A 14,385-nucleotide genomic window follows, 5' to 3' on the forward strand; every position below is an offset into this window, starting at 1 on the left:
CTCCAGCTTCAGAGCAAGGTAGCTGAGGGGGTGGTAGCGGGGAGAACTTTGCAGTTCAGGGCTTCCCTGGATGATCTCTAACCTCCGCAGCGGCTGGGTTAGTCTCTCTTTATTTTATTTTATTGTGGTGAGACTTTACATGAGACCTGGCTTAAATTTTTATGTGCACAGTGTTAACAACAAATGACCCCAATATTATACAGCATGTTTCTAAGACTTCCTCTTCTTAGCTGAAATTTTATAGCCATCAATTAGCAAATCCCCATTTCTTCTCTTAGTGCCTGGCATCCAGCAGTCTATAGGCTGCCTTTGTCTTTAAACGGTTCTTCATATGAGTGCCCTGTCTACTTTTGTGTCCGACTTCTTTTATTTACCAAGATGAATTAATGTCCACTGCTCACCCGAATCCTTAACTATTGCAGCCTTGTCTTCTGGCATGTGTACATCACATATTACTTATCTTTTAACTTATTGATAGCTACCTACATTCTTTCCTCATCTTGGCCATTGTGAATAATGAAGGGGTGAACTTGGGGGTGGGGTGCAGATTTCCTCTCAAGATCCTGATTTCATTTTCTTTACTTGATTATCTGGGGGTGGAATGGCTGGATCACAGAGGTCCTTAAAGTCGATTTTTGATTTTGTTGAGCAATGCCTATACCACTGTCTGAAGCAGCATTGTGATCACCAGAGTACAAGCGACAGCCTCCCCATGTCGTCCTGTAGAGGCTCAGTGCTCTTCACTGCCTTTAGCCTGTTGGAGTGCAGCCTGGTCTTCATGACTAAGGGCAATTCTGCCTGCCCTCCTCACAGAGTTTTGGTAGTGACCTTCCTCTCCCAGCTCTTAATCCACCAGCATTGTCCTTATTTTTTGGTTTGTAGTTCAGTGTGTAATTTTGATCTTGTAAATACTACAGTGTATCCTAAGGCTTTCAATGCGTAACCACATCGAATCTTTGCGGTATCCTCATGATGATGTAGATGGTAGGCTTTAGCTTATGGAGAGTCAAATAAATCAAGAAAATGTTCGACTTCAGCTTTGTATGTGTTTGTTTTGGATTCTGGGTGTCAACTTAGGATGAGCGTGTGCTCTACCACTGACCCCCAGACTTAGCAATTACTTAAGACTTCTCACTTCTAGACTGGAGCAGAGCTTTGAACCGGGCTCTCGCCGCACTCAGATTTTTTGCTTTGGTGCTAGTAAACTCATTTTCGTGTAACTGTTTCTGTCACTTTCTGAGGACTAGTGGTGTATCTCTGCTGTCTAAGGGTATAGCTTCCACTTTTTTGTACCCTGCCAGAGCTCAATAAACACCTGAGTTTGTTTCGGTGGTGGAGTTGTTATGTGGGATTCCCCTCCATTTGCTGTGAATACCATTGGTTAAAAAAAGAAGCTGCTTTGGGCCTATTGCAGCGCAGAGTAGGGCAAGGAAGGAGTTCCAAGCAGATAGAGGAGGAGAGAGTAGGTGGGGTCAATGAGAGGCCAGGTAGCCACTGCAGGAGACAGACATTGGATGAATGGAACCTTACAGGTAGGTGATACACAGATTAATAGAAATGGGTTAGTTTAAGATACAAGAGCTAGCTAGCAATATGTTTAAGTGATTGGCCAAATATGAGTAATAGTATAGTTTCTGTGTGATTATTTCAGGTCTGGGTGGCCAGGAAACAAATGACTGGCCTTTGACTACAAAGTTGGATTTTTGTCCCTGGGTTATCTAAGCACAGACCTGTTGCTAAGTTCCAAAGATGCATTAATTGCATGCATGCTACTAATGTAAATGAATATAAGCATGGCCGCTTATGCTCCCAGCACCCCTAATCAAAACCAAACCAAACACTAGGAATATGAAACCAAACACTCCAGAATTAGGAGCTTTCTGAGTATCAGTGTGGTGCTACAATCAAAAAAGTTCACATCCCCCCCCCCAAAAAAAAATCCAAAACCAAACCAAACAAACAGAACAAAACAGAAGTTGAATGCTATAGAAAAATCACTGGGGACCAGGAGATCTGAGGGTGTAAAGTTGTAACGTTCAGTAGGATGGCGAGAGTAGACCTCCCAAAATATATATATATATCCAAAATGTGTTTATTGGGATGGTTCCCACTCATCTCGAATCCGGTGCTTTTCAGTGCTGCTGCCTCCTGAAGGAGCATCCTTCTGTCCGTCTTGCTTTCCCGCCTGAAGGCTGACAGAGGACAGGGGAGCAGCCAGACACTCAAGACCACCGTCTGTGCACGGCTAAAGACTGTGGTGATTTTATAGCATCCTGGGCACTTCACATCCATAAAGTAGGAACTGGGGCTCTGCACCAGGCGCTTTTTCTTGTGTTTCCTCTTTTCCTCCTCTGGAGAGGGATGAAGGAGATCCTTTGCGAGAGGCATGTTCTCATAGGGAGGTCATCACTGCCGGAAAGGCAACCTCCCGAAATAGTAAGAGGAAAAAGTGAGAAACGTATCCTAGAAAACGTTCTAGTGGAATCCGTGGTTCATCAACTCTCAGGCTGGGATGACTTTAGGGTATGGTGACAAGGGAAGGAGCCCCACGAAATTATTCCTGGATGGTTGCAGTAACTCTGAATAGACCATGGACCACCTCGTCTTTTTCTACCTTGGAGAAACCTCTTTCTGCCTCCATGTTTTTGTCTTTATTATGGGCACATTTCCAAAAGGCTCCCCAGAAACAGCTGCTGGACCAAAACCTAACTCAGGAATGGCGTGCAAAGCCCATTATGACCCAACCTCTGCCTGCCATTCCAGCTTCAAACAGCACCTCCTCTCCCTCTGTTCTCTGTCTCCCAAAGTCCCTGGGCATTGCCCCCCACCCATGCCTCCCTCACTTTCTGTCTATTGGAATCTTTCTTGTTGAGGGCAATGTGATCTTGAGCCTTTGCACATTTCCTGTGCCAAATCCCTTTGAAGCCTTCCAGCGAGGGAGGTGTCTGTTTGCAGAACTCACTTGTGGTTCCTGTTGTACCGTAGCTGCTCAGTGCCCACGTGGCTCCTGGGCCAGGTTGGAAGCCCTGGGTTCCCTTTGCATCTTCGGATCCTGCTTGCACTGTGGGGGAGCTTCTGGAATGACTTTTCCATTCACCAGGCTCTTCCTGTTCTGTCTTGCAGATTGAAGCTCTGGTGAAGGATATGCAGAACCCAGAGACAGGAGTCAGGATGCAGAACCAGAGGGTCTTGGTCACCAGCGTCCCTCACGCCATGACAGGTGAGGTGGCTTTGTGGTTTAGGTGGTGATTCGAAACAAAACCCACAAGGGGATCGGCAACCTTGCGCCCATATTCTGTCTTATAAAAGGCTATAAGGCGTTTTCTTGTTAAGTGATTGATGTGAACATGCCTGGCCCATGGAGAGGGGACAGTACCATCCCTGGGTCCTGAGCTGTATAAGAAAGCAAGCTGAGCAAGCCATAAGGAGCAAACCAGTAAGGAGCCCTTCTCCATGGCTTCTGCTTCAGTTCCTGCCTCCAGGTTCCTGTCTTGGCTTTGCTCAGTGGACTATGAGCTGAGATATATAAACCAAACAAACCCTTTCCTTCTGAAGCTGCTTTTGGTTAAGGTGTTTTTATCACTGCAGTAGACACCTAACCAAGACACCTGCCAAACTGCCCACAGCCCGTGTTTCTAAGTAAGGCTTCATTTCTGTTATGTGTGATTGACAGCTGCGTTGTTGTTCCAGCTGCAAAGGTGTGATATATGGCTGTGTTCAGACCACATTAGATTTACAAAACTAAAATATTTACTACTGTTTGGCTTGGAAACCAAGGCTTTTGTCTTCCTTCTAATTTACTCCAGACCCTTCGGAGCTTTCCCATGGGGATGGAGCCTCTAGTTCTTCCTTGCAGAAGTTTTAAGGGTACTCTGGAGCATCACTTGGGGAGAGTAGTGTATTGGGGGTGCTGGGTTTGAGCATGAGAATGCATTTTGCTTGGTCTGTTACCTATGTTCTATGATCAGGGTTTGTATTAGAGAAGACGTCATGGCAGGGCCTGGTGCCTGCAGAAGTCAACTGTGTCTCTGAGCCAGGGATATGTGGACCTGCACTCTTGATCCTACCCATGATCTGATCTGAGCGTATTTCTCTCTCTCTCTCTCTCTCTCTCTCTCTCTCTCTCTCTCTTTCCCTCCCTCTTTCCCTCCCTCCCTCCTTCCCTCCCCTTCTCTCTCTGCACATATATGAAAAGGATCAACCTTAGCTATTGTTCCTCAGGGGTCATCCACCTTGTATTTTGAGACAGGGACCCTAACTGGACTTGAACTTGCTTGTGTATCTCCCCAACCTTCTTGTTATCACACTTGGCTTTAAAAACAAAACAAAACAAACAACCACCCCAAAATGGGTGTTGCAAATCAAACTCGGGTCCCCATGTTTGTGTGTGAAACACTTCAACAACTGAGCAGTCCCCAGCCCCTAGACTGTATATTCTTCATATAAGATGCCCTCACGTTGTAGAGATATGCTGTCTCCATCATCCTTCTGATGGCTTTGAATGTGTCCCTGATTAAAAGCAAAACAAACAAAGCAAAAAAACCCCACCAGGGTGGTCATACCTGTCCTACCTTACGGGTGCTAAGAGACATGGGGAGGGATAGAGCACTGGCGGGTGATCTCACTACTCATCAGGCATCTGCTGGCTGCAGGACCCCAGGGCAGCACTAGCTCAATCACATCTGAGCCATCTCTCAGGCAGAGGTCATCATTCATGCGTTACAGTGAGAAACCCAGGATGGTAGCAATGTATCGTCAGGGGTTTCTCCCGCGCAAGTAACCAAAGACCCACTATGACTTGTTGGGGCAAAATAGGAATTGATTGGAGTGCTTTGGAGCAGTTCAGGGACACGTGGGAGAGTGGGACTAGAGTGGCCCTGGGCATCTAAAGAGTGGAGACCCCAGGGTAGGATTTTGTTGGGTATCTCTGTTCTTTGCATTGTTTTAAGAGGCAGCTGTCCTTGAAGGCATCCCAGTGACTGTCGGTCATTTCTGCCTTGAATTTGCTAATTCTGGACTAGAGGACCCTTCAGTGGGAAGTTCTTGGCTTGCTGGCTGGTAACCCCAGTGCTTGGCGTGGTAGTCGGTGTAAGGATGTCTAACAAAAGCTCACTGAGGATGTGGATTAGTTCTGAGTTAGCTGTGCAGAGAGCCCTAGACGTGAGTGGGACACCTGGGGCTTAATCCCTCAAATACACCTTTCCTAGCCCTTCTCTGCCTTTTCCACTTTAGAGCTGCTACAGAAAGCCCTGTCTGAGACAAGGTGCAGGGATGAAAGAGACTCTGCTGCTCAAGGGCCCAGCATGTGGCCGCTGATTCACAGCTTGGGAAAGTTGGCAGTTTCCTTCTCTGTGTCTGCCAACAACCAGGATAAAGTTAGGGGTGGGTATGACAACCCCTGTTTTATAGAAGGGGCTGTAGATATATAAAGAAGTCTGTAGTTGTGGCTCAGTGGTACAGCTCTTGCCTAGCATGGCGGAGGTTCTGGGTTCAATCCCCAGTATTGAAACAAGGAAGAGGCTAAGAACTGAGCCCCAAAGCACTGAGCCCATTCATGAGGGACCTTGAATTTGAGTCTGGCTTTGAGATTTGCCTCCATCTTATCCTCTGTCTCTCTGTCTCTGTCTCTGTCTCTGTCTCTGTCTCTCTCTCTCTCTCTCTCTCTCTCTCTCTGTGTGTACTTTCTTTCTGTGGACACAGGTTATACGTGGTTTCTAGATTTGGGTGAGGCTACCCATCTGCCCTGTCTTCTCTTGAGTTCTACCTTCTGTAGAAACAGATCATGAGGGAGGAGCCCCCCCCCTCCCCTGCCAAGGCAGAGCCAGTGATGGCAAATGTGCATCCAGGTTCTTCCACGGCAGGAAGCAGGGCTTCTGGGAACTGTCGGCTCTGGAGTCTGCACAGCAGCCTGCCAGCACAGTCCCCGAGGTGCAGATGCTAGTGGCGCCATAAATTCGTTTGGTCTATTTCAGGAAGCAGTTAAGTGGATGAGAAAGCCCTGGGCTCCTTAGTGGAGAGTGCTAACCAGCCTGATGGCTGCCTGAGGCAGACTTGCAAGCTGCATGCCTTTAAAGAGAGGAATGGAGCGGAATGTTGGTTGACACACAGAGGCCTAGGATTTTAGATGATGAAGCGTCTTGCTTGGGAACCGCCAACTGGGGGTGAGTCAAAGCTGAGAGTCACAGGAGGTGAAGACGTTGGAAGCAGCAGTGGTGGCGTGTGGGTACCAACAGAGAATGGTTGGTTATCCATCGCAGCCTACAGAATATATAAGGAAGAGGTACAGGTTGTTTATACTTAACCACAACTGTGTCAGATAGTTAGGTCCAGACATTAGGTCATATGGACCTCTTTGGAAGGCTATAAAAGAAATGTCCTTTCCTTACCTCTGAAGAGGGAAGTATCATTTGTGACGGCTAGCCGCAAAGATGCCAATGACAGGACCTTGAGCTCTGACCTTTGGCATGCATAGGTCAGTACCTATGCGGGTAGGGACCAGACTCTTAACTTTTGGGAATCAGGCTGAGGATGTGGAGAATGTGGCCATTGGCATCTACCAGGTAGTGTCTGGGTTGGGGGGGGTTGGTTCCGGGCACCTTGTTTTTCTTTGGAGTTGCCACTGCTCTTGTACAAGGAGTGTCTGGTAGTGAGACGAGAGGCCTCGGGCTGAGAAATGAGCTCAGAGCTCCCACAGGTCCTACCGTTGCTCCAGACTTCTCCAAACTTATTTTTGTCTCCATCCTTAGATAAACCTAAATGCTCGGGGATGTGTAAATGGGTCCATTGTCTCTCTTGACTCATCTCTGCCTGCCTCTTTCTCTCCTCCCTTTCGTTTTACACAGTCTTAGCTCTGTGCAGTGCCCCTCCATAACCTGAGACGTGCAGGGCCCGAGGAAAGAGCACAAAGGGAGCCCACATTTTACTTTCCAAAGTTTCGTATCAACCTACAAAATGTTACTAAAATAGGTTCCCTTCTCCACTGGGATAAAAGTACCTTTGCACACACTTTAAGGTTTGAATTTAGAATTCTCTGGCTCCTAAGTGTTATACCTAGAAACTTGGATGTAGGAGGACCACCGCTGCTCTCCACCTTTCTTCCATTCCAACCCCAGGTTCTGGTTCACTCTTGTGTGTACAAACTCCATTCAGAACCCTAGCTGACCGCGGACCTCTTTTTTCTTCCCAAGTAGGATGACTCAGTCTGTTTGCTGTTTAATTGATGGGTGGTGGTCTTTAAATGATTTTGTGGTAAAAAGATAAAGATAGCGAATGAGGTAAAGACGGAGCGGGAGATGGAAACAAGAATTAGGAGTTCAAGACGACACTGACTATATCGAGCGATTTAACTCTCAGCCTGGGCAACTTATTAAGACTGCCTCACAATAAAAACAAGCAAATGAATGGATAAAAGACCATGTAAAGTGGAGGTTAAGCTGCAGATCTGGTGGGGTCTGCTCACAGTGGATCTGAGTTGTTCTGAGTTATTTGAGTAGGAATAGGATTGCCCACTAGTGAGAAGGCACAGCGTGGAGGAGAGTGTTGTGGTCCTGGGCTACATATGCTGAGAGGTCTTGGCATAGATCAATTACGTCTCTGTTTTGCAGGAGGTGATGTTCTACAGTGGATCATCCAGCGCCTTTGGATCTCTAATCTGGGTGAGGCCTTGGCCTATGCAATTACTGATTGCATAGGGTACTAGAGGGGAAACCAAAAAGTAGTGTAGCTGGTTTTTTTTTATTTTATTTTTTATTTTAACTCTTTGGAGGTCCATTACCCAACTCCCAAATAAATACATGGAGACTTTTTCTTACTTATGAATGCCCGGCCTTAGCTTGGCTTGTTTCTAGCCATCTTTTCTAGCTTAAATTATCCTGTTTTTCTTTAACTGTATTTGCCTCTGGGCTTTTTACCTTTTTTTTTATTCTGTATATATTTCTTTCTTTCTTACTCATGACTGACTGTGTGTCTGGGTGGCTGGCCCTGGCATCCTCCTCTCCTCCTTTTCTCGCTCCTCCCTCTTCTGTCTTCCTTGAGCCTAGGTTTCTCCTTCTATTTATTCCCTCCCCACCCTGGGAGCTAGAAGTGGGGCAGGAGAGGCCTTGTGGGTTCACTGGCCACTACTCTAGCTGAAATGATGAGCTCCGTGTCCCATGAGAGGCCCTATCTGAAAACAGTAAGGTGGAGAGCAATAGGGGAAGAGACCTGATGTTGGCTTCTGACTTACACGTATGTACATGCTCCTGCTCACACACTCATGTACTGCATATACATACATGCACATAAAAAAATCAAATAATCCTTGAAAAAGAACCTCTTTCCCAGTCTTCAGGTCTTATGTTGTAAGGATAGGGTATTCTCTTGGAGTTTGGGGGGCCGGCTGAGCCATGAGATTCGAGTTTTGGCCCCACTCCTAACTTTTATCTGGAAACCTCTTCTCCCCAGAGGCACAGAACTTGGGCAACTTTATTGTCAAGTACGGCTACATCTATCCCTTGCAAGATCCCAAGAATCTTATCCTCAAGCCTGACAGCAGTCTCTACCGGTTTCAGGTGAGCTTTGACCTTGATCTTAGATGCTAATGTGGGGTAGACCAGTTGGCCTTATATTCTCACAGATCAGGGATGTAGAAATGGTGCAGCAGGCTAAGGTAGTGCCATCTTTCTCATTCTAGAGCTGAGGGTCCATGGGGTTCCAGCCCTGTGGGTAACCGTGGTTTTCCGCTTTCTTTTGTAGACACCGTATTTCTGGCCCACTCAGCAGTGGCCAGCTGAAGACACCGACTACGGTAAATACTTCACTACTTGTATGCCTCTGCCCTTGCCTAACGCGCTGCTTATTTGCATGCTACATTTGGGTGACATTTGTCTAGCTGTCATCGTGACCTTTATGTCAGTTCACATCTGTATTGGAAGTATCCCCGGAGGCTGGGATGAGGAAATGGGAAGGGACCTAGTTGGCTGAACATATTTTTCGACTACCTGGGGGTTTTGGAATATGACAACGATAAGAAATACCATTGCTTTCTTTTCCAGCCATCTATCTAGCTAAGCGGAATATCAAGAAGAAAGGGATTTTAGAAGAATATGAAAAGGTACAGAGGCATATTCAACTAGAGTTTTATAATGGAATGGAATGTATGTAGTCATAAGCTATTATTCTCTCTTCCCTACATTACTACATCTGTCCATCATTCGTTTATCTACCCATCTATCCTCCATCCTTCCATCTACATCCATCTCTCCATCATCCACCATTATCCATCCATCCACCCAACCATCATCTGTCATCCACCCATCTTCCACCTATCGTCCATTCATCTACCCATTCATTGATTTGATTACAACTTACTGAAACATTCTTTTTCATGTGTCGCTTCTGTTTTCCCCTGCTGTGATTTAAGCCCTTGCCTTGGTGATTACTGGGGAATACTGAGGCTACTCTGTTCTTTTTTGTTGTACTCAAATGATGTAACTTAATATACCTGGTAACACAAACCCTGGATTAACAAATTCAAACTTAAATTTATGGTGTCAAAACAATAGGAAAAACTTTTCAGTTTTGGCATAGTGAGTCAGATTTCCCAAAGAACATGTCTGAAACGTTGGAAGGTATCTTAGTTTTATTCTGTTGCTGTGATAAGTATCATGACCAAAAAAATCAACTCTGGGAAGAAAGGGTTTATTTAAGTTTATATTTCCAGGTTACAGTCCATTACTGAGGGAAATTGAGGCAGAAACTGAAGTAGAAGCCGTGGAGGAATACTACTGTTTACTCTCTTTCTCACTGACTTATGCTCAGCTGGTTTTCTTACATAGTCCAGGACCACCGGCCTAGGAATAGCACTGCCTGGAGTGGCCTGGGATTCATACATCAATTAACAGTCCCGTAAGACAATGTCCCACAGATTATGTGCCCCAGCCAGTCCGATCAAGGCAGTTCTTCAGTTGAGATTCCCTCTTCCCAGGTGACTCTAAGTGGTGTAAAGATGACCACAAAAGCTTACTCAGTACATAAGGGTGACATATCCGGCAGAGGGCAATAATCTTTATGGGTTTTAATTCTTTAAAAACTTGTCCTTACCCAATTACATCCATCCATCATATCAAGTCAGGGTTAATCTCTGGGAATTCTTTATTAGCATATATTAATAGCACAAAATATTGGATTTCATTGTGATAGTTTCAGAAAGTTTGCAGGCCTTTCTTCCTTCTCTTTCTCCTTGTAGTAAGCAAAGTTCTGAGCTGTACTCTCAGCTCTTTTAAAAGTTTTTTGTTGTTGTTGTTGTTGTTTTGAGAAAGGATCTCACTGTACTACTTGGTTTGGACTTGAACTTATGATCCTTCTGTCTCAGCCCCTTGAGAAGCTGGGATCACTGGCCTGTGCCACCGGGCCAATCTCACTCTCTAGATTCTGTTGTTGAATATAATTTCTACTGCCACCCTCCACCTTTTTTCTCCATAATCAGATTAGGATACATTTCTCTTATTTTAATTTAATTTATTATTTTTGATACAGAGTTTTGTTGTGTAGCTCTGGCTGTCCTGGAACTCATTCTGTAGACCAGGCTGGCCTCAAACTCAGAGATTTGCCTGCCTTTGCCTCTTAAGTGCTGAGATTAAAGGTGTGCGCCACTACTGCCTAGATTTGTTTCTTTGGGGGGGGGGATACATTCATTTTAAACAAAGCAAATGAAGCCAAGGACAGTGAAGCTATGGGAGACACTGGGCTGTGGGGAGCCAGGGTATCCTTTGCTGACTTGATGCATTGTGACCCATTCTGGGAGACAGACTGTCCTCATTTTGTTTTTCTCTTCTAGGAAAATTATGATTTCCTGAACAAAAAAATTAATTACAAGTGGGATTTTGTCATTATGCAGGCCAAAGAGCAGTACCGGTGAGTGGAATGTGGTCCCACGTCTTGTCTATGGGCTGTCTCTCCTCTCCCCTTCTTCTTTCCTTTTGTGTTATTTAGCTTAAATTTCAGGGGGGGTATGTGTGTGTGCGTGTGTGGTGTGTATGTGTGTGTTTGTGTGGTATGTGTGGTTTATGTGTGTGTGTGCGTGTGTAGTATGTGTGATGTGTATGTGTGTGTGTGATGTGTGTCTATGTGCTCCGGTTAGAAGATAACCTTGGTGATGCACGGGTGCTAGCTCCCTTATTCCTTGAAACTGAACCTCTCACTGGCTTGGGACTCTGCAGTTCTAAGTGATCCAGGCTGTTTGGCCTGAGAATTTCAGGAATCTGCTTGTCTCTCTCTCCAGTGCTAGAATTACAAGGATACAAAACCATGTGTAGCTTAAAAAAAATATTCATCTATGTAGTTATGTGGGTTCTGGAGGGTCAGACTCAGGTCCCCGTGCTTGGGAGGCGAGCACCTTACCAATGAATGCATCGTCTTATCCCACCGTTTCCTTTGATTAAAGCCAGCCCACGGTGAGCGTGTCTGTGATAAAGTCCAGGCTAGGGCTAGGGAACAGAGGACACAGCCCAGCATGTCAGGCAGACTTGACACAGTAGGATGTGGTACCGTGAGATGAGGGTCATGTGACCGGATCTGTAGAGGGAGCTGCGGAAGTAGAATCCTTTAACTCTGAAGGATGTTGGTGGTGGGTGGAGGGGGAGAGGGGGGTGTTCTAAGCAGGCAGAAGACGGAGAGTGCCCTGTGCAGGTATTTTCTGTGGCTGAAGCAGAGTGTGGAGTGTCGAACTGGCAATGCCTGTTCCCACGACAATTCGCAGGCTCACAGGGTTCCTTTCTCACCCATCTTTGGGCATGCCGTAGGTCATCTGCTGCTTTGTCACGCCTTCTCGGACCTCAGGACACAGAATGACAAACCTAGGAGCTGAAGTGAGACCATAGTACACGAGAGTGAAGGATTTTGGCCCACAGTTTTGGGGTCTAGTCCATGGTGGCAGGGGCCCAAGGCAGCTGGTCACATCGCACCCACACACAGGAAACGTAGCAATGAATGCTGGTACTTGGCTTGCTTTTGCCTCTTTGTTCGGTCTAGCGCATGTGATGGTGCCGTCTACAGGATGGGTTTTCCCACCTCAGTTAAACCTTTCTAGAAACGCCCTCACGGTTATACCCAGATATGTGCCTCCTAGGTAATTCTAATCCAGTGGCGTTGGCAATTAAAGATTCACCGCCGTGCCCCTGTGGGGTACTGATGAGAGATCTCACTACTCCTTCAGATTCCAATGTGTTCCTGCCTGACATGTTTGAGACAAAGCAACACAGAGGGAACCTGCTAACACGCCATTGATATTTGCTTGCCAGACTTCATGTGGTGTTCACAGGTGCCCTCTTATTTTATATAAGATGTGCCTGGTATGAATGTGTCAGCCATGGTTATCTTCTCTCTTCATCTTTTTAAGTTGGGAAACGGAGGCTTGAAGAGGTTAAATTTATTTGATCAAGCTTACTCGGTTGGTCTGGAATTATTTATTAAATTCTATTTGGTGTACAGTTTTTGCATTCCTAGTGGGTTCCAAACTGGTTCCTAAGTTGGTCCCAGGAATACAGAGATGGAATTGTGTTTATCTCCCCAGCCCTCCATGCCGTCCCCTCTACTTCCGTGTTCCAACTGGGATAATCCCAGCCACCCACACACCCTGACATAACCCTTGCAGGCACTGCAGCTCAGAGGCAGTTCTCAGTGGCTCCCACTTCCTCCTCCACCAACTCTAGATAAATCTCTGAGTACCCAGACTCCTGGGAAATTCTCTCCCCTCTTCACTTCCAGGTGCAGTGGGATGGGGGAATTCCTGAAAGGTTTATTTCTTCGGAGACACCAGCCTCCCCTTGACTCCACGACTTAACTCAAAGACTACCTCTGATTTCAGACTTAGGACCCTGCCACAAAACGAGATGGGCAGTGCTGGTTGACCCATGGGGTGGTTTCTGTCATGCTGAGCCCCTCCTTCTGCCCTCCTCCTCCTCTTCTTTTCCTCTTGTGGCAGGGTGGCAGCTCTTCCTTTCGTGGCCCAGCCATTGCTCATGCTGAGCCTGACCCTCTGTTGGTGAAGGCCAGCGCAAATCCCACCTGGTTCTCAGGGGAGGGGAACTAGACCCTTCCACCAATGGAAATGGCATGGAGACATAGTTCAGAACCACCACAGAGACCATCCTTGTTTTTGCTTTATAGTTTCTCATAGTAAAAAGGCGGTAGGCAAGTCTTTATTTACTTCTTGAGTGTTCGTGCAATGCTTAGACTGAAAGAAACTCAAAGGCTGGGGCTGTTTTGACTCGCAGTAATTGGAACGTAGTGGGAGATCAATAAATCGATGAATGAATGAAAGGTGAACAAATGCTGTTGTGGAGAGAAGTCACGTGATCACCTGAATGAATTTCTCGTTTACTGGCTATTTTGAATTGCGTCTGTCACGGCTCTCCTGCCACCGTATATATCACATAGATGCTGTTGAGCAAAGCCAGAAACGCCTGCTGGGAGCATTAGAGACTGGCTCTATTTACAAGACCAGCTAGCATTATAGAAACTGTGCAAGCCTCAGGCTTCTCGGGGTCCATCCTCCTGAGGAGTCAGCCTGGTTAACCTGGAGGAAAACCCATTAGGTTGTTATGGGAGAACGGGGGCAACATTGTTTCTATTTAATTTCCAGAGGAGGTTGGTAAAACACCATGCCGAAATGGCAGTGCTCACCCATCTGGCTCTCTGGATGCTATTATGTTATTCACAGAACATTAATGGGGAAATAAATCCACCGGCTCTGTCGTGAGGAGGGAGCGTGCGTCATCTCGCGTTGCCCGTTGCCTGGTAAAGCAGATGTTAATAAATGTGAGCAAGGCTAGTCCTGGAAGTGGGACTGGACGGTGCCCTTGGTGTGGTAATGAGTGCTTCGCCCCTTTGAGAGGAGGCGGCCTGCATTATTTCCTCCTGCAGCGGCCAGGAGGAGATGGTTAGACAAAACAGGATAACCTTTAAGTCCTCAGCAGGGCTGAAAATAAGCTGAGTTGTCTCCAACTCACTGGAGGGACAGAGAAGGACAAACAGGTAGAGAGAAAATGGGACACTCTGAGACCACCATTGCTGTACCACATCTCTGCTGTGGACTGGCATCTGCCTGTCCCCATCTTGATCATGTTGTTGGTCAAAGCAAGGAACCCAATCTGAAGCCAGGGAGGTCACATTTTGGCCCACATGGTCATCATCGCTGCTTCCCACAATAGGGAAGATGGTGACCGTGGTACCCGTGATGTTGGCAATGCTTGCTGTCTGTTGTCATTATGGCTCCTGGGAGTTGTCTGAGCAGACGGGGAAGGTGGTTTAAGGCATCAGGAACGGATGCTATCTTAAACCAAGAGATATGAAGTACTCCTAGCCTTGAATATAGCTTTTTTTGTTTGTTTGTTTTTTTGTTTTTTA

General features: G+C 46.4%; 1 protein-coding gene and 1 pseudogene across 2 annotated transcripts in view; one reads left to right on the forward strand and one right to left on the reverse strand.

Moving 5' to 3' along the window:
• Positions 1 to 14,385, forward strand: part of Rgs9 (regulator of G protein signaling 9) — a 64,261-nt gene that overhangs the window by 8,493 nt on the left and 41,383 nt on the right. For both annotated transcript variants that reach the window (XM_041636142.1, XM_041636143.1), the window contains exons 2-7: positions 3,124 to 3,220; positions 7,605 to 7,655; positions 8,443 to 8,549; positions 8,734 to 8,785; positions 9,033 to 9,091; positions 10,817 to 10,893. In XM_041636142.1, coding sequence (XP_041492076.1) covers positions 3,124 to 3,220; positions 7,605 to 7,655; positions 8,443 to 8,549; positions 8,734 to 8,785; positions 9,033 to 9,091; positions 10,817 to 10,893 — 443 coding nt within the window. The remainder of the gene's footprint in view (positions 1 to 3,123; positions 3,221 to 7,604; positions 7,656 to 8,442; positions 8,550 to 8,733; positions 8,786 to 9,032; positions 9,092 to 10,816; positions 10,894 to 14,385) is intronic.
• LOC121436308 lies at positions 2,133 to 2,388 on the reverse strand (annotated as a pseudogene).

Source organism: Microtus oregoni, unplaced genomic scaffold (genome assembly GCF_018167655.1).
Source record: "Microtus oregoni isolate MIOR12 unplaced genomic scaffold, Mior012 000048F_ref0000485, whole genome shotgun sequence".
NCBI classification, from domain to species: Eukaryota; Metazoa; Chordata; class Mammalia; order Rodentia; family Cricetidae; genus Microtus; species Microtus oregoni.